Source organism: Porites lutea, chromosome 7 (genome assembly GCF_958299795.1).
Source record: "Porites lutea chromosome 7, jaPorLute2.1, whole genome shotgun sequence".
Taxonomy (NCBI): domain Eukaryota; kingdom Metazoa; phylum Cnidaria; class Anthozoa; order Scleractinia; family Poritidae; genus Porites; species Porites lutea.
Genome location: NC_133207.1, coordinates 34,795,873 through 34,815,126, shown reverse-complemented (window position 1 = coordinate 34,815,126; position 19,254 = coordinate 34,795,873). Strand labels below are relative to the sequence as shown.

Genomic DNA, 19,254 nt, shown 5'->3' with positions numbered 1-19,254 from the left:
GGTCTATAGCCATTTCTTTCTAACAAAAACAATAAAAGCACTATTGCAAAAACCTACCTAGCACTTGCTGCCTTTTCCCACAACAGGATTGTTTTTTATTTTCGCCCTCAAACTCCAAACTCGAGCGAGGATCGCACATCAGCTGACAAGATGGCGGCGCCGGTGGCCGTTTGGTTCCAGTCTCCCCCGTTCCATACACCGTCACATTTATACTCTATCGCAAGCCGATCTTCGTTCGTCTCTCAGAGCCAAACACCGCGTGTCACAAACTTGAGACTGTCACCAGCGCGCAGTTCACTCTCTATTATATAATACGCACAGTTTTTTAGCTGGCCAACTTCCTCCCTTCGCCGGTAATAAGCCCTCAAAAATACCCCCATTCACCTCTTTAATAGACCAATCACAGGCAACTTGCGCACAAAGCTAAGAAATATTTGAAGACAAGTCAATTGTGAATTCTTCCAGTAAAAGAAAGCTTCACACACAACCTATCTTTTTTACTTCAGGTTTGCTTAAGCCTATTTTCCCACGCAACATAATTCAGATTGATTGACATGCTTCGCCGGCCTTTCTCGAAGCTTAGAAACCGCAAGTCCGCTAAGTCGGTTTAAAGGTGAATTTCTCAGCATTTCGTTATTTAAAATAACTGCACAGTAATTTTCAAGGAGTTATAATAACTCCTCTAGTGGGCCTAATTTAACTCCTTACAGTGGAGTTATTTTTTGGGGAGTTATTTTAACTCCAAAAAGGGGTTTAAAGAACTCTTTTTCAGGAATAAAAGTGACCCCAGATATTGAGGAGTTGAAATAACCCCAAAAAAGGAGTTATCCTGTACCTAAAATTTTTACTCCATTTTTGGAGTTATAATAACTCCCTAAAAATAGGGTCTCTACTCTCGTGGTTGATTAACTAGAATATTGTCATCATTGTCCGGTTAAAAACAGTCACGAAAGTATCTTAAAATAACTTTCGCGATCTGAGCATGGTGATTAGCTCGTTTGAAAAAAGGAACTTTTTGCAATAGAAGAAGAAGTCTGTCTTCCAATTATTCACTGCAGAGATAATAACGGGAAGTCAACTTAACCAAATTTGATAAACGTCACGTTTGTACAACGTTATTAGCAGGTTTCGTGGAGTATTTTTTGCACTGAAAAATCTCTTGAAGCTTACTAGGCGTTGTGAAGTTTGTGATTTTGCAGGTTAAAGGAAACATTCTGTTCCAGTCTAACTGGAAGGTTTCTGTCTGCGTTAAAAGTTTCCTTAATAGGAAGCGCCATAATTCAGGTCATAGAGAAAAAGAAAAAAAAAAAGAGGAAACATCTTTACGGTGGCCAATTTACTTTATTGGTGTCAAATTGAAGTAGAATACCGAGCTGCAGGTGTTTCCCTGTTTCAATAGTATTCCGAATATTTTACGGCTACCCGGGCAAAGAATATCGTTATAGGTGGTTTTCACGTTACGTCATCGCCGCCATGCTGGTGGACAGTAAACAAAAAATCGTTCATTAGCTCGTTTTGTTTGCCCACCAGCATTTGTTCATTTCACCATTGTTATTTGTGTCTCCTGAGATTGGATGAAAACCACCTATACCGAGGACATTTAGATACAGAATCTTTATATCAAAGCTTCATTTCAAAACTAAATAATTCAATGCTGAATGAGTGTCTTCATATCTGATAAAGAGACGGCTCACGTCCAATTTTTTAGACCAAAGTAACTTCAGACCTTAATATTCGTGCAAGAATGAGTTGATCTACATCAGAGATTTTGAAGCCGCTCAAAAAACTCGCACCGCTTTTTTGACGTTCTCTTTGCCTTGGCAACGTCGTGGTTGCTGAAACCTGCCTTCACTAGCCATAATAAGAAAAAAGTTCTTTTTACAGGTGGCCTATGTCACATAATGTGGTTTTCAATAGGGCACTGCATAAAAAAAACTACAAACTACAGTACTAAAAATGACGAAGTATTAAAATAGATGAACTAAACTATAAACTATACCGCTCTCTTATGAACGCACATTAAAGTTTACATTTTAGTTTACTTCCCAAGCACGCGTAGCCCGACCATGCTGAAGAAAGTCTGCCCACCCCGGGGGTGGTTCTGGAATTGGTCTTGGATTGAGAAAGCGCCACTCGATGTCCTCCAATCGCGGCTGTAGTGGCGCGAAATGGACACGCGTAAATGCAAAGGGAAAGAACCCTAAAGGGATGCACCGGGGAGGGCCTTCTGTAAGATTGAAAGGAAAAATAGACTGCTTGCAATGTGGGCAACTAGTTCGTATCCGTCCCTCGGAATGAACAAACCACTTAAGAAGGCACTCCTCGTGAACTCGTTTCCGACAGCATGAGAGTCTGCTAGAAGGAACCTCAAGACTACCGAGGCACACTAAACACTTTGACTGAAGATGTTTTTCCAGCCGTGCCATGTCTCGCTGGTAGCGTTGTACGGATTTTTTCTTTTTTCGCTTGCCCATCTCTCGTGACTCTAAAAGACAATGAAACACGTGTGCTCCAATTAAAACTCAAACTATAATCCAAATGCCGTTTACCCTCAGCAGATAACAGGACGTGCCTTCTCGTGAAGGGCACGCGACTCAAACAACTTGCTGAGCATTACATGACAGTATTCACACACGACAGATGGGCAAGCTGCTACGATTTGAAGGTTGAGAGCTGGTAAATCACGCGTACAAGTGAAATAAGCAGAAGGAACAAAGCTGGGCCATCCACTGGCGTGGGAAGAAACCTCGCGCGCGCCCGCATGCACCGTGCAATCTGTCCCAGATGTGCAGGAGGCCTTCCTCCCAGCCTGAAGACAGAAGACGTTAGGCACGCGCGCTAACGGTCTTACCACGGCAGCGGAAAGCCTAGCCTTTGGTCTGCAATTATTTGACGGTTATAGCGCGATTCACAAGAGAAGAAGAAAAATTATGATCGTGACTGCGCAGTTCTCGCAGTCTGCATTTGCATAACGATTTCAGACAATAAGGCGTGAGCAAGTCACGGGTCATGCTTAATGTTTTTTTGTTTTTTTTTATAATTTTTTTATATAAATATATATTTGTTTGCCAATCGTTTGATAGTTCGTTCAATCAAGGACATTCAAAGGGAGTCAAAAACTTGATCGCCTTGCCTTTCCAAGATGGTTCTGAGATGCCTACGGTTGAGTGGATGGTTTCCGAACAAGCGTAAAGATGCGTCTCTTGGGTGTCCTGAGCTCGTACAACCCTTCAAGTCGATGGAAGTGAACGTCGATAGGATAGATCAGAGCGCTGGTTTTTTCTTGCCAAACATCCGTCCCCGCTTGAAATTCGTAATAATTTGGGCGCGTATCTAATTCTCGAAGCCAGGCCAACCGAACGTCTCTTCCGTCGTGGGTGTACTTCAATACTTTGGCTAAAAAAACGTCTGGCCGCCCTGGGTTCACATCGGAAGGAATAAGCGCGCATAATTCTCCGGGAGACGGCAAATCATCTGAATCTACTTCCTGTTCGTTATCGGAAGAGGTCGCTCCTGAGGTAGTCGGAGGCTCATCAAAAATAGAATTCAAGGCCGACTTACCGAGGTAGCGTAATGCTTGTGACGTGCGCTCCTGTTGTGTTCGGCGATCGTAAATATTTATTTGGGTTCTCAAAGTGTGTTTGCAAACACGCGCAAGAGATTCGGCAAGTCTCGCGTCAGAACTTTCAGGCGAAGATCGAAAGTGCTCGACCAGGGCATGTCTCATTTCATTTATCCCGCAGGGCAAGCCCAAGTTTCTCTTAAAAATGGTCGATAGGTAGAGGGAAAATGAGCTCGATGATCGGAAAGGCATGCCGCGTTTGTTCACAAAGAAGTAGTCGTGACTGCTCTCTCTGCAAAGCAGTCTTGGTCTCGACCTTGTTCTGTATTCCCTGAGGTGGTGTGTCAGGAAATCAAACTCTTGATCAAACTGCACGACGTTTGGGCCATATTTTGCGGCGGTCTTGTACCCCGTCTCAACCAACCAGACTGGGCCGTTGTCTGAGATGACTACTACATTGTCGCCTTCGGGCAAGCCTCTTAACAGAGTCTGCACGCCGCCTTCTGGCATTTCCGTCAGCGAGCGAAGAGTCCTCAGTTCTCTGCCTCGACCTGGATTGACAGCGAAAAGGAGAAGCATCGTAAAATCCATGTGCAGCCGCGCCTTGCTTGCGGCAGGTGCGTCCTGGTACTGGCAGTGAAGGCTTCGAACCAACTCTTGGTACTGAGGCCATAAAAGTCTGACGTCCGGCATGCTAGTTGTGAAGGCTTTTGCTCTTTCCAATTGCCGTCTGAGCGCGCGAAGGTCACTAGAGACAGAGTCACCTTGAAAATCCCCGTACCTTTGGTCTGCACCCAGGAAGTTTGAAGTGGTCACCAAAGATTGAATATAACAGGCGGCAGTGGAATTTTGCACTCGCCTGTCCGTACGCAGGTGGCTAATGAAAGACTCTACGAGCGGCAGGTTTTTTACCAGGGCTAACGAGGGCGTCACCTCCAACTTACTCGCGCCGAAACTTAGGAAAGTGACAAGGCGTTCGACGAGTTTTAGCCACGTCGTCATTGTTATTTTGCCAGAGCGCCTCTTGTGATTAAACTCGCTAGTATAAAAGGTTTTCATCGCTTTGATTTCCCTCACGACCCTTTTAAATGGCACGGGATCTAGTCCTCGACTTTCTAAGATACTTTCTACCTCCTCTAGTTTCACGTCGGCGCCTGATTCGCCGGGCTCAAAACTCAAGTTCTCTCCTTCTTCGTCACTTTCTTCCACCGCTACTCCTTTTTTTTCTTGTCTCTCCGTTTCTTTCAGTGTTTCTTCTTGTCCTGTCTCTTCCTCTTTTTCTTCCCCTTCCTCTTCGTCGTCGTCATCTTCTTCTTCTTCTTCTTCTTCTTCTTCTTCTTCTTCTTCTTCTTCTTCTTCTTCTTCTTCTTCTTCTTCTTCTTGCTCTTGTTGTCGTCGTTGCTGTTCATCTTCTTCCAATTCTTCGCCCCTTTCTTTCGATCGCCGGTCGGCCGACTTACTCGCACAGGCGCTTTCAGAATACCACGGAATCTGAGCAGCCGTCGTCCCAAGGAAAGAGTGACATCTATTCTCGGTGTCAGTAGCAGTGGTGGGCATTGTTTTGCAAGCGTGACAGAGGGCAGATAAATTTTGTCCCGTAGGCAGATTTGTACCGGTTACATCGCGGAAAGGCAATGCGAGTGACTGGTTCTTTGCCCTTTGACTGAAATCTATGAATGAAAGGTCTAGACTAGCTTTCTGCAGGTAACTGGCGCATGAATTAGCATTGCCTAGGTTAAAACACCTGCTACTTTCGTTTTGTACGCGCGATTGGTGGTAAGCTTGTAAGACAAAGACGTCTCGCTTAGATATAAGCGAAATGACTTTGTAATTACAAAGTCCTGGCCTGGCCTTTCTAACAATGTCAAGGACGGTAGTAGGACATCGCACTAGATTAAGTCCCAATGTTCGCATGCGCGACTTGATGGTTTGTCTTGGGGTTCCACTGAAAACCTTGTCGCATACTTCTATAAAGGCATGGTAAAAATTACCCTGGCTGTCAGGGACTTCAAACAAGGTGTCAACCGGGTCTTCGTTCTGTCCGGCACAAGAAAGGGAAGCTGATGTGACGTTTCCCTAATGAAAGTAAACAGAAATGACATTATATGTAAATACAATGTAACTTGTTGGAAAACTACAGTTTGCTTTCTTTGATACACTGGTGTAGGTTTACGGCACGAAAAGTTGCCTTAAAATTTAACAAGCTTCCAGTTACTGTATTTTGGTTAAATTGTGATGTTTTAATGCTAATGCTTACTGATAGGTCATTTTGGGGTGCTTGTAGCTTTCTTTTCTCTTGCTCTACTTTCAAAACCGATCGACGCAGATCAGGATATTTAGAACAAAATAATAAAAACAACTCAATGACATAAAGGCCTGAGCCAAACGCAGATCAGACAAACACAGTTTAAGAACCGACTCTGCACTCTATTGCTTTCCTAAGCTACCTGAAAACCGTGAGTTGGAGATCGTCTTAAGACGGCTTTTATGACGAAGTTGATAATGAAATTCATTGCCTCCTGTACACCTCAGACTCAGCAACGTCAAACTGAAATCCGCAAACTCTGAATCTTACGCGGCTAACGTAACAAGAAAAGTCTCACAATCATGAGTGGGCAATATTCACAAATCAAGTTTCTGCCTTCATAATGAACTCCTTATGCACTCCCTATTATAGTTTACCTTATCCTTATTTTTATATTTACATTACTGTGCGAGTGTCGGGGACTCAAGTCATCAGTCAATCTTAAACGTTTGATTACTCCTCAAGAACGGGTTGTTAGAATATTCTACCAGGAGTATACCAAATCTTTTTTTTGTGAACTTACGAATTGTAAAATTTGAAGATATTATCAAACTAAGTATCTTTACAAAAAACGATAGGGACAAAAACATGTTTTAACTGTGCCGTACATTCACGCAACGCTTGAAGTAAGAATTCGTTCCGCTTGCCCTACTGCAGGACAAATGTAAGGAAATTTTCACTTGTGTTTTAAATTATCTAATTCCCTTAGCTCTGAAATTCAGAACTCAATGCCTCTAGTATTGCTGCGTTCGAGACTTCAAGAGAGAATTCAAGACTTTATTATAAATTTTCTAAAGAATATTTTTACAAGTGTCCTGGCACCGCAAACAGCTATAGCTAGTCTAGGCGGGCCAGGAATGATACGAAAAGAAAATAACTGCAATAAAATTAAGGTAAAAAAAATAACTGATCTTACGAAGAAAAACATATGAAAAAGATGCATTTAAAACTCCAAGGAGGAAAGGAAAAAAAAAACATTAGCTCGTTGTTTTGATAGGCAGGATTACAAAAAAATTGGTTCTGTTTTCTTCATTTTAAGAATAATTGAATTGGCTTCTAAACTGAAGTCATTTTTCTTAGTATAAGCATACTTTACTTCTCTTAATGCTTGTGTGTACTACTTCGCCTCTTTCGCCTTTTTTCTTTCTTTTTTTTTGTTCACATTTTACAATTCTTTTCTCACTTTTCCTTTTTTTGTCTGCAATTGCGCGTTTAGCGTTTTTATCCCGCAGGTTTTGTTAAAATCTCAGGGTTAACGTGCAACTGAGACAGTGCTATAACAGCCTTTGTTCTTTAAGTAGTCTTTTCAACCTTTGGTTTGCTAAGATTTGATTTACATCTCGGCTGTAAACGCTACTGGAAGACACGCCACATGTTATTTGTTTTTTTGTAACTTTCACAAGTCCAATTTTCAAACAACAAAAACCAAAACAATAAAACATTGAAGTCGACACCTCCTAGCGTTTCACTCAAGAAGGATATTAACTATTTTCATCGAAAGCAATTTTTTAAGAGGGAGACAAGGAAATCAAAGTCAAAATTTCGGGAAAATATTCACCCTAGCTTCCTTCGCTGATTACACCCTGACGCGATTGGAGCAGACGCTTGATCGACTGATCAATTAAGAGGGCATTACGCGTGTTTCAATCGCTTAATTTCCCGGAAGACGTTTGTGTCAGCAGAAGACCTATGGTCACATAATTTGTGGAGCGCTCATTCGCTGGGGGCGGAATTGCTCAGAGATTCTGCGTCAAATTATTACCATTAAAGTATATATTTTTTATGACTCTGAAAGTCACTTTACTGCGAATTTTGCACATATATTACATTAAAATTTCAGCGCTGTGTGAAACATGCAGAAATAACCACCTCGGAACATTAAGACAGCAAGTGAAGAAATTAAATTGAAAAGGTTTGCACATACAGGCCTTTTGAGAACTGTTGAGACAGACGTTTTTTTAAAGTTCACCCCCTGCAAATGTAACGCTCTACTCATGTAAGCCTAGAAAATCCTCACTCACCACATCGTCCGCGTAAGATGAACTCCTGGCCGCGAGGCTGCTAGGAGCTTGCTCCTTAAGACTAGCTTGCTTTTCCTGAAACGCAACAAAACCACGGATGTCAGCGGATGACCTACTCTCACTAGGCAGGTAATCATCGATCAATTTTTTTCAATCAATCGTTTATTTTAACACGTTACGTCAAAGAGCTAAAAAACTCGTTCAAAATACAAACGTGTATAAATAACATCTATAATAATTACGGCTATGTTATAATATTATTCAATTTTAAAAACAACTCAATAAATATATACATATAAAAAATTTGTTAATAAAAACATAAAATATAAAAAGCTAAAACCGACTAAAAAGTCACATACTAAAAACGTGACTAGGAAAACTATAATACTCGTTCTAAAAACAGTTAAAAGCTACAATCGTGCATTATGAGACACGTTCTAAAAAAGCTGCAATCGTGCAATTTACTTCTGAAGTCATTGGCATCACTTGAAAGACGCACTTGAGAAGGGAAGCTGTTCCATAACTTAGTTAATGAATAAGTGAAAGAATTCTTCTTAAATTTAAGATTAAAGTTAGGTAATTCCAAATTCAACCCTCGCCTCTAAGCCTGTACGGTGTATGCCTTTATTTAAAAAGGCTTCCAATATAAGTAGGTCCCGTACCATTTAAGCATTTGAAAAGAAATTAACGCCTGGTGTAAGCGCCTACAATATAAGGATGTCATGCTAGCCGTAGTGAGCAGCTCATCGTATGACATCGACTTGTTGTGGATGAGATAGTATAAATGCTTTATAAAGTTTTATCATTGCATCATGAAGAAGAAAACGCCTTATTCTTCTCAGTGCAGAATGGATGTCATTTGATTTGACGCTCTTTCATTGCGTGCGCTCCGCGAATATCGTACTCACCAGGTGGTTGTTATTGAGTACTGACGAACTCGGACTGCCCATAAGGAGTCTCTGGTAGCTCTGGGATCGTCCCCTCTGAAAGGAAGAGCGACCAAGAAACTAAGTGGTTAATCGGTTAATTGCAAGGGTGTCGGGGTGACTTGTTGGCCACCAAGCTGTGAATGATTTCGTCATTTTATAGACATGAAAGTACTTAGCCTTTTAGCGCACGGTAGAGAAAGAGTGCCCGTATTGACCCTGACGCGATTGGAGCAGACGCTTGATCGACTTATCAATTAAGAGGGCATTACACGTGTTTCAGTCGCTTAATTTGTGTCAGCAGAAGACCTATGGTCACATAATTTGTGGAGCGCTCATTCGCTGGGGGCGGAATTGCTCAGAGATTCTGCGTCAAATTATTACCATTAAAGTATATATTTTTTATGACTCTGAAAGTCACTTTACTGCGAATTTTGCACATATACTACATTAAAATTTCAGCGCTGTGTGAAACATGCAGAAATAACCACCTCGGAACATTAAGACAGCAAGTGAAGAAATTAAATTGAAAAGGTTTGCACATACAGGCATTTTGAGAACTGTTGAGACAGACGGTTTTTTAAAGTTCACCCCCTGCAAATGTAACGCTCTACTCATGTAAGCCTAGAAAATCCTCACTCACCACATCGTCCTCGTAAGATGAACTCCTGGCCGCGAGGCTGTTAGGAGCTTGCTCCTTAAGACTAGCTTGCTTTTCCTGAAACGCAAAAAAACCACGAATGTCAGCGGATGACCTACTCTCACAAGGCAGGTAATCATCAATCAATTTTTTTCAATCAATCGTTTATTTTAACTCGTTACGTCAAAGAGCTAAAAAACTCGTTCAAAATACGAACGTGTATAAATAACATCGATAATAATTACGGCTATGTTATAAAAACAGTTAAAAGGTGTATGTCTGTATTTAAAAAGGCTTCCAATATAAGTAGGTCCCGTACCATTTAAGCATTTGAAAAGAAATTAACGCCTGGTGTAAGCGCCTACAATATAAGGATGTCATGCTAGCCGTAGTGAGCAGCTCATCGTATGACATTGACTTGTTGTGGATGAGGTAGTATAAATGCTTTATAAAGTTTTATCATTGCATCATGAAGAAGAAAACGCCTTCTGCTTCTCAAGGCAGAATGCATGTCATTTGATTTGACGCTCTTTCAATGCGTGCGCTCCGCGAATATCGTACTCACCAGGTGGTTGTTATTGAGTACTGACGAACTCGGACTGCCCATAAGGAGTCTCTGGTAGCTCTGGGATCGTCCCCTCTGAAAGGAAGAGCGACCAAGAAACTAAGTGATTAATCGGTTAATTGCAAGGGTTTTGGGGGTGACTTGTTGGCAACCAAGCTGTGAATGATTTCGTCATTTTACAGACATGAAAATACTTAGCCTTTTAGCGCAGGGTAGAGAAAGAGCGGCCCGTATTAGCCGGATATCTTTTCTAGGATAATGTTTTGAAAGACCCCTAATGTGCGCACCAAAGGGTGTACGTAATAGCGAGGTAATAGGCGACAAAAATTGATCTCACTACAAACACACGTGCTTCGTTTAACTTTAAAAGAAAAGAGAAATTCCAACTTACCGCATCATTGCCGTTGTAAGATGGGTTCATAGCAGCGAGGTTCGCTTGCCTTTCCTTAAACGCAAAAAAAAAAACAAAACAAAAAAAACACGGATCACAGGTAAGCAAACAGACAAATGACTAATGACTTCATCGCAAAAGGTGGCGATCGATGATCACATTTGCAGGCTTCACGGCAAAAATGAATTTTCAGCCATCTGCTGACCTAAGCCTAAGCCTAAGTCGGGGAACGTACGCTTTCTTAGGGAAGACAGAAAATAAATAAACCAGAAAAACCAAACAAAAACAAAGTAAAAAATCTCAACAAATCAAACAATCATTGACTCCCCGCACCACCCTGGGTGGGGAAGAAGCTGGAAAGGGGAGATCTCATTTGGAGATAAGATCGCAAAATTCCACGCTATTAAATGACTAAGCGCTCAAGTGACAGGTTTAGATTCTTGAATGAAAATCCGACGACCTCAAAAGATGAGGTCAAGCACTTACCACGTCATCCGGAAAAGCTGAATTCTGATGATTCTTTCTGAACTTGGGCCGCTTCTGTGAGAAACAAAGAAACAAAAAAAACATGAATCTTAGAGAAGCTCTAGAAACCGCGAGCTGGGGTAGTGTTAAGGGGAGAAGGGAGAGGTTACTGAACTAATAGCTGAAAATTGGTTACTGTTGGAACCGTCAGCATGAAAAGTCTCTTTACTGAACTGATGGCTGCAGATCTGTAACGCATAATGAATCGGCTCTTCTAAGACCAATGTTGAAGAAACAACTTGAGCGTTTAAGCGCTTAAACGCTGTAGTATCACGCCCAAACAATGGTATCGTATCTCCACTAGTAGCTAAGAAAACGTCTCACCGGTTTGGAGGGTGACCCAGGGCCACGGGTTTCTTGTGCTTCGGTCGAGAAATCCATTCTTTTAGTCTTTTCTCTCTCTCTCTCTCTCTCTCTTGTTTTTCCTGTCATACAGAAAACAAAAAGGTAGGTTTACTCAAGACTGGCTGTGTAGCTGGGTGCGGTCGGTTAAGAATCATTGCCATATATGCCACTCGATGATATTTTTTGCAGGAAAGAGAAAGAGAATCGCCATGAAAAAACAAAACAAAACAAAACAAAAAGGAAAAAGTCCAATAATAAAAACAAGGTAAGAAAGGAACGAAACGATAGACTACCTGTGTTGGTGTTTCCCCACGCATCGCAACTGCAAGCGCAAAGGCTATGGTCCCTGCTTTTCAATGGGGGAGATTGTAATCTGAAACCCGCACCGACGCCCATACCATGAACTGGGCCTGTTTCGGCCACATTAATTTTTAGGCCGCTGCATCAGTTTTTTGTCAATCAAAAGCTAAGTTGTTTTCGAGTGTTTTGTTTTGCTTTTGCTTTTTCTATTTTTTGCCACAAACAGGTGATCTCTACTGAACTTTATCCCGCGCAGGTAAACCAGGGACGCTGCCCACAAACTTAAACCGAGCATTTGGTACGCTAAGCAATACAACAACGTTTATTTCGCAGTACCATTTACATAGATGGTGTTGCATTAAAAAAAGAAGGGAAAAATAATAAAACAGATTTATATTTTTCCCCGCTTCCCCCCCCCCCCCGTCCCCCCAAAAAACAACCACAACAAAACAAAACCAAAAATACGGCAAGTGACTGACCAAAAGCGCGTATTCAAAGGCCAAGCAAGTTTTTTGGGGTTTTGTTTTTCAAGCAGTTGGCTTCAACTTTGTTTCCGCCTTTATTGAAAACTCAATAAAACCTTGTACCCGACAGAACATGTACAATAAACATTACCGAAATTGGTTATCCAAAGCAGCAGGCGCCATCTTGAAAATACCAACGCGTTTTTCCACCCATCTTTTCAAACTCCCGCTGAACCTCACCTCTCGAAAACGCTCCAGACGCGAACTTTAGTTTCCTGTCTACATTTCCCACAGTTTCTTAGGCACTTTTCTACTGCCAGGTAAGCACCAGAGACTGTCAAAAGTTGCCAAAACAGGGTCATCTTTCAAGGTCGCATACAACACCACAAACATACCTCCGCTGACAAGCTCCATGGCAGGCACACTTACCTTAACTACCAAGACATTGTGATCGTGTTGTACAAATCGGAATTGTTTTCTCGTCCTGAAAGCAAGACACACTCTTCCAGACAAGCCTGCCAAGCCGGTGAGTCCGCATGTTTTCTATTCAGTGCTATATTTGTGTAACGGAGGCATTTTCATGTGCATATCAGCAACAATTTTCATGTGAGGACGTCAAACAAAATGGCGGATTCATTCCTCTAACTTTCGAAGCATCGTCTATTTTGTTCTTTTGCTAGATAATTTTTATCCGGAGTTTTTCACTGATCACAGTGAAAGAGCAAACACGTTGTCCTCAGCAGCTTTCTTTGAACTATTTTCCAGTGAAATTATATTTGTATGTTTAATTTCTTGTCGAGGAATAATATTGTTATTCGGCTCGGTGGAATAGCTCAAAGGATAAGGGTTACGGGCCCTAATGGAGTTCTTTCATTATTATTCAGTCTACATTTGGTGATTGTTATTGCTATTTTTTTCCTTTGCTATATTGTTGTTATTATTCTAGAGCGCACACACACTTCTATGAAGTTCTAGCTGATTTGGGCTTCCTAGTTTCCCAAGCCAAAAGCTAAGTTCTAAACTTTTAAAAGCATGGGTCACTACACAGTATTGTTTCAGAGACTGCATTCATAGCTGTTTCTCATGACTTACAGTATCCAACAATCTACACTACCTTATTTCTAGAAAATTCATGCCAGGTGTAAAACTCATTTTGTGTTTACCCCTCCACTGCTAAAACCCAAGGATATTGAACAGCGAGGTGAAAGAGAGTGTGTTGGTCAAATTATTGTTGAGTCTGTGCACAAAACCCCATGGTGTTGCTGTTTTAACTAAACCTGAAGACGTGAAATTCAAGCTTGTTGACAGTAAGTTAATTCGTCTTTCTTGAAGTTCGTACATGTACTTTTGCGGCACCATGAATTACATGGTCATGTTTACTTTTGCTTGTGAATAAATAAAACGCAACAGGAAGATGTGCCTTTTTGTAGGACAGGTTTTGAGATAAAAATTTTTCTGCCGTTGGAAGCAAATTTGCTGAAGACTTTGAATTTTTTGTTTTAAAGACTCTTGAAAACTATCACCAAATTTCGCATAGTGGTCCTTGGTCTGCAACCTATGTCTTTGGTGTAATTACATTTTGCAAAATAAATGAAACCTTTTGCTTGATAAAAGGGATGTGTTAAAATATTCCTTATACATGTTTCCAATTTCTCTTTTCTTAATATCTTGAATACATACAGAGTTTTGAGTAATTATTTTCTACCGCACTGAATATATTCTCTATATTTTAATTTTTCATATAATTTTTTCATATTTTCATTTTTCACAATTTAGCAAACTATTTCAGTTTTCTCAATTTCAAACTGTCTTACTCCTCTATGTAACACAAAGCTGAAAGTCTTGGAAATTCTCCTGTTGGCAACTACCTGCTGCTATAAATGTTGACTGTTGATTTGACTGGGAATTCACTGCACCTGCCACTTTGTTTACATCAAAATATAGTTGTGCAATACCATCTGGGGGAAAACTATTCAGCCAACTATTTTAGGAATAAGTTAAGTGGAATATCAAAATTAATTGCTCTTTAAATACTTGCATTTTTCTCCTATTATGTCTCTAGATCTTAACAACAAATTTAAGTTTACTGTATATCAATATGAAAGAAATCCTTAATATTCACCCTCCAGAGGTGTTAAGAAATACAGAACTAATGCACTGAAAAGCGCTTGCACATTAGGAGCCAAATCTTTGGATAATAGCCTCCTCATCTGCGGTCCTCTCTGAGGTGAGGAATGCTCTCCAAGGGGACGCTGGAGGAAGTTTTCTCCCAATGGCAACTATTGCAGCTAATTTTGACTGTTGATTTGGCTGGGAATTCACTGCACGTGCCACTTTCCTCAAGTCATCCCAGAAGAGAGAGTGCCCTGTGACCAACTGGACACACAGAAGTCTTGGCAAGAGCTGGGCCAACTGGCCGATGTGCTTCAGGCACTGCAATCTGTTCCTCTTGCAGTCAAAGATTTTACACAGAAGATCTTTCACCTTGGTCTTCCTTTGTACTCTCTCAGCTGGAGACAACTGACAAGGCACTGCAAGAGTGTAAATTTGGTGCAATGCTGTGCTGCTTGCCAACAGCTGGGTCATGCGTGCATTTTTACTACTGTGTGCTCTGGCCATTAGGGCACATAGCCCAAGGTGTCTTGAAAATACATCACGGACAGAACAAGGGGATAACTTTAAAGCATATGGTTCGGGACTTTGCCTCAATCATCGCATCATTGCTAACCCAACTGTTACACACCTTACGATAGAGCGTTTCTGTGTATGGTATGGGTAAAATAAATGTGCGCGTAGCCCTAAATATGGATAGATTGCCTCTTTTTTTCTTGTATTTTAATGAATTTTTGTTTTGTTATGTATTACATTTTACATTTTACATTTTTAGATTGCCTCTTACTCCCGGAGAAACGGTTTGGCTACAGGTAGAATGGCGTTGCGATTATCACATCCGGGACATCTGGAAGGGATGAGCTAACTCTGCAGGTGAGATCACTACTCAGTTTTTCATAATTCCCAAAACTCGTGTCCCTTGTTGCACAAATGTTACATTAGCAAAGGGAAGATACAGTGCAAAGAATTTTCATGTTGGTTTCTAAAAGGCAAAGTGGACTTAAACAGGATTCTCCTTCTTTTCAGTGTGACCATGAACTATACAAAGTTCTGGTAAATTACATCAACGATTTCCGTCCACTCCTTGCAAAGGATGACAGTGGGGACTACTTGCTTCTGGTGAGTGGATTTAAATTATCACCCTAAATTGGACACAGTAAGGTTTTACCCTAACCTTAAATTAGCTTTTGAAAATGTCTCAGTCTCTTGATTCACCTATATAAATCCCCTAACCACTCTCATAGAAGTCCCTGGGATTTGAAATTAATTCTCCTTAGGGTGATTCTTTGACATTTCTCACCCTTCAAGGGTGAATCGCGCCAAATTTTCACCTTATTGAGATCTTATTTGGGTGAAAAATATGGACAAAAAAGCACCCTTGTGAGGGTGAATCCTTTCAATTGGTTATCTTCATTTCAGTAGTTGGGGTTATTTTATCTGGAAAATCATCTTTTAGGACGAGCATTAAATTCAGCGAGGGTGCTTTCTCGACCCAATTCACCCTTCAGTTAATACAATGCTATCTTTGTATTTCTTTGTACTGGAACACATGGTTCTAGGAAAGCAAAAGCTGGACCTGTAAGAATCACTGTTTCTTTCACACGTTCAATATTATTGTCAATTTTACTAGAAAGATCCGAGTGTTTTTCCAACTTTAGTTCAGTGTTCATCCATGTCTTTTTTAACTTGTACCTTGCAGAACAGGAAGGGTCACAGATTCTCGGGACCTGCGTTCTCTGCACACATGAAAAGTTTGTTTCGTAGCCTGACTGGAAGATTGGTGACAGTGAATATGCTTCGATCTGCTTTCATCACCTGGTCGTATGGCAGAGAGTAAGATAATTATTTTTTTCTACTATACACTGCACAGCTTTTTTTCTGCCTCATCAAAGTAAAAATACTCACTCAACAAACTTAGAGATATTCACATCAGTCCAACTTTATCCTGGGATTGAATTTTTTTGTTTCTCTTTCTCGGTCATGCACTGGTGTGAGTTGATTATTGTTGCTGAAAAACCTTACTCAAAGGAGCATCATAATCTTATAGAAATAAAAAATTATAAAACATCTTGAAAAAGGAAAACTGGAGGTTGCTCTGTGACATTTCCCTAAATAAAAAAAATAAAACCAGAGAAAAGCTATGTGCAATATAGAATTTATAACAATAGGACATTTTATGAAATATATGTTGTAGTTAATTTTTTATGTCAGGTAATTTTTATTTTCCTTTGGTTTAAACGTCTTTGCCATACATCACCATACTCAAAAACAAAAGGAGAATAAAATTACCTGAGATAAAAAATCAACTAAAACATATACATTGGACCACTGGTGATCAGCATTAACAGTAGGTGAACAAGACAACCAATGATTACAAATATTTTCCACACATTAAATTTTGGCGGGTAGTATTTGGTAGGTCTGCCTTTCTTCGTGTTCATAGCCATCTCTAAAATAAGTTCTCCATTTCACAGTGATTGCACAGATGCCCTTAAGGCATCATTGGCGGCCGCTCTCAGACATTCATGGCAACAAGCCCAGCGTACCTATGACCGCGGTACCGCCAATGACAGAAAGCAGCTTGCTGTCAACCTAGCCAGGGAGTATGCAGAGGACCATTTGGAAGAGGAACCCGATAATGGCCAACCGCAGAGTTTCGGTGACTGCCCATTCAAACCGGGTGACTTTGTAGCTGTGGTGGAAGAGCATAGCAAGCTTAACTGCCCAAAAGTCCTGATCGGACAGATCCATTCTCTCAATCAACAAGGTGATGTTTCCCTTCTCTGGTACAAGAATGTCTCAAGGAACCTTTACAAACTGGAACTCAGCGGTGAACAGTGGACGGAGAGTTTGGAGAGCCTAGTGCCTGTTACAGCAAAGGTGCCAAAGAATCGACCAGGATTATATCAACTCTGCACTTCCCCGCGTCAAATACACAAGGTCGTCTTTGCAGATTAGGTGAGGAACGAGAAATTGAAAAAGCTGGTACTCGATTATCTACTGGGCAGTAATAAAGAAACAGAAAAAGTGTGTTTTCGCTCAAAAGGAAATTCTCATCGATTTTCTGTTTCCTCTTTCAGCCTGCCATGCTTCCAGATCAGAGATCAAGTGACCAGCTCAGTAAAAATCTACAGTCCACTGAAGAACTACAACTATTTCTGTAGTCTGCTACAAACTTTTCTTACACAATCATCTCATGACATTTTAGTTTTGTGTAACATTATTAGGCCTTCAATTATGCTTGGTGAAAAAAGGAAGCCTTTTTCTCGTTCGCAGTTCACTGTGGTGGGCCTTAACCCTTTAAGCCCCAGTATCCACGTACAAATTCTCCAAACTGATCTCTATACATTTCCTTCAAGAATAAGTAGAGAGAATTTGATAATAGATCAAGGCATTTTCTCTTGTGTGATCATTTTGTTACTGCTTATAACATCTCTTGGCAGTGTATGGATCTTGTTTGGAGAAATTTGATCTTGGTCACTATTGGGACTTAGAGGGTTAAAAATATTTCATTTAATTTTGAAAACAGTTTTCATTAGAAGCTGCTCTGGGAGTCAGAGCGGCCAGTCCGCTAGATAATTTTGAAGAGTGAACATTTCAATCATGTCATGAAGGTGTAGTGCTGTGAAGCATCGCGTCACATCACGTTAGTTTAAAGAATAATATTTGATGGTATGTACTTGTCAGACTGTGTACACCATTTAGGCCCCAGTTTCACATTAAAATTTCACACTTGGCTCCAAGGCTAAGGAAGAGAAGAACAAAAGAAGTGAATTATTCATCCCTGAATCTCATTGCCATTTCTTTTATTCTATTCCGTTCAGCTTTGGAGTCAAGGGTGGAGCTGTTGAAAGGATTTGTTTTATTTTCTTTTTTAATCTTGTAAGCAGTTTGGAATTTCTGGATAGACCAGGCAAAGTAAAAAAGGCCCACTTGTTGGTGTAACAAAGTAATAAATCAATAAGCTTACATATTCACACCACATTGTATTTATTTGCTCAGTTTGTTTCTTTTATGATAGGGGGTGGATAACTACTGAAATATGAAATGACAGGGGGTGGGTTAAATTTTTTTTATAGGTCAGAGAAATAAGTCATTTTGAATCTCTGCTTTCCCTTATTTAATGGAGTCAGTACACAGGATAATCGTTTTCGCAAAACAAATCTATTAAGGCAAAAATAGGAGAAACAACAAAAAACATACGTGAAAATCTTGTTTGGTGTGAATTGTTTGGCAATAAGGCTTTGACAGTGGTAATGTCTTCATCTCAGTTCTGGAACTTTCAACTTTTTGTTAATAAGCAACTATTTGGTATATTGGGCTCATATTTTCAGTTAACTGAAATTCATATGTCCTTTTAAATGTATTCAGCAACTTCATTTGTTCAGCTTCATCAGGTAAAAACTTGGTGTGTTATTCGGACGGCAATCTAACACTCAAGCTCTCAGTCTCTTAGTCATGAATATAAGAATGAATTTTTCTACTTTCCTCACTTAAGTTTTAACATTTCAAGTCTTTCAACCGTATTTTCAAATTTCCAACCTATTCATGCCAATTCAAAGAAAAACAGCCTCGGTTCCAGAGAAAAGTATTTATGCTGCTGTTTTGTCGAAGGCAAACAGTTCCCTCCTCCCCCAACAAACAACAACCCCCACCACCACACCCCACTCCCCTCCCCCTTCCCCCGTTCCACCCTACTTACAGAAAAGGGAACTGGCCCCTAATGGAAAGTGCTTTGATCTGTTTAATTCTCTCAACTAATTCGACATGAAACTGTATGAAGATCAACCGGGGAGAATTTGTATGTGGACACTGCAGCAAGATCGTTTTTCTAGCTGTCCAAGCTTTTGTCGTCGGGTATTTTACCGCTAATTTCCCCCTCAAAATATCACTGGTTCCTTATTCAAAGAAAGGCCGCTTCTTTGCACAAAATATCATTGGTTCTTTATTGAAAGAAAGGTTCGCCAGAATGAACCTTCTCATCAACCATCACCGAACAGAATCAGCAAATGATCACTGACAAAACAAGTAGTGTACACTTTTCGCATCCATCTTTTCAGCTAGCCGCTAGATTTGCGCTATTTCCTGCCATGTGAAA

General features: G+C 40.5%; 3 protein-coding genes across 5 annotated transcripts; 1 reads left to right on the top strand and 2 right to left on the bottom strand.

Annotated features, from left to right (window-relative positions):
• Positions 1-1,052: 1,052 nt before the first annotated feature.
• Positions 1,053-9,594, bottom strand: LOC140944849 (uncharacterized). The gene is made up of 5 exons (XM_073393949.1): positions 9,574-9,594; positions 9,458-9,532; positions 8,797-8,871; positions 7,889-7,963; positions 1,053-5,638 (listed from the first exon to the last, which is right to left on the bottom strand). Exons 1-5 carry the CDS (start codon positions 9,592-9,594, stop codon positions 3,158-3,160), a joined length of 2,727 nt encoding a protein of 908 aa, XP_073250050.1. The 3' UTR covers positions 1,053-3,157.
• Positions 9,595-9,935: 341 nt separating this feature from the next.
• On the bottom strand, positions 9,936-11,668 carry LOC140942625 (uncharacterized). The gene is made up of 4 exons (XM_073391558.1): positions 11,260-11,668; positions 10,897-10,950; positions 10,411-10,464; positions 9,936-10,094 (listed from the first exon to the last, which is right to left on the bottom strand). The coding sequence occupies exons 1-4, from the start codon at positions 11,365-11,367 to the stop codon at positions 9,987-9,989; spliced, it is 324 nt and encodes a 107-aa protein (XP_073247659.1). The 5' UTR covers positions 11,368-11,668; the 3' UTR covers positions 9,936-9,986.
• Positions 11,669-12,462: 794 nt separating this feature from the next.
• On the top strand, positions 12,463-18,133 carry LOC140943482 (uncharacterized). 3 transcript variants are annotated; one of them, XM_073392576.1, is made up of 7 exons: positions 12,463-12,570; positions 13,170-13,351; positions 14,932-15,029; positions 15,183-15,275; positions 15,856-15,989; positions 16,631-17,114; positions 17,237-18,133. In XM_073392576.1, the coding sequence occupies exons 5-6, from the start codon at positions 15,901-15,903 to the stop codon at positions 17,112-17,114; spliced, it is 573 nt and encodes a 190-aa protein (XP_073248677.1). In that variant the 5' UTR covers positions 12,463-12,570; positions 13,170-13,351; positions 14,932-15,029; positions 15,183-15,275; positions 15,856-15,900; the 3' UTR covers positions 17,237-18,133. The 3 variants fall into 3 exon arrangements, with proteins under 3 accessions (XP_073248677.1, XP_073248675.1, XP_073248676.1); XM_073392574.1 differs by having other exon boundaries at positions 13,878-15,029; XM_073392575.1 differs by lacking the exon at positions 13,170-13,351 and having other exon boundaries at positions 12,469-12,570.
• The last annotated feature ends 1,121 nt before the right edge of the window (positions 18,134-19,254 follow it).

Excerpts from the sequence above, each read along its gene's own strand:
- LOC140944849 (XM_073393949.1), bottom strand. The coding sequence starts at position 9,594 with ATGATTACCTGCCTTGTGAGA. Across the intron at positions 7,964-8,796 it reads TACTCAATAACAACCACCTG|GAAAAGCAAGCTAGTCTTAA; the intron begins GTGAGTACGATA and ends GTTGCGTTTCAG. Across the intron at positions 5,639-7,888 it reads CATCTTACGCGGACGATGTG|GGAAACGTCACATCAGCTTC; the intron begins GTGAGTGAGGAT and ends TACTTTCATTAG.
- LOC140943482 (XM_073392576.1), top strand. The coding sequence starts at position 15,901 with ATGAAAAGTTTGTTTCGTAGCCTGACTGGAAGATTGGTGACAGTGAAT. Across the intron at positions 15,990-16,630 it reads ACCTGGTCGTATGGCAGAGA|TGATTGCACAGATGCCCTTA; the intron begins GTAAGATAATTA and ends TCCATTTCACAG.
- LOC140942625 (XM_073391558.1), bottom strand. The coding sequence starts at position 11,367 with ATGACAGGAAAAACAAGAGAGAGAGAGAGAGAGAGAGAAAAGACTAAA. Across the intron at positions 10,951-11,259 it reads CTGGGTCACCCTCCAAACCG|AAGCGGCCCAAGTTCAGAAA; the intron begins GTGAGACGTTTT and ends TGTTTCTCACAG. Across the intron at positions 10,095-10,410 it reads CTTACAACGGCAATGATGCG|AGGGGACGATCCCAGAGCTA; the intron begins GTAAGTTGGAAT and ends TCTTCCTTTCAG.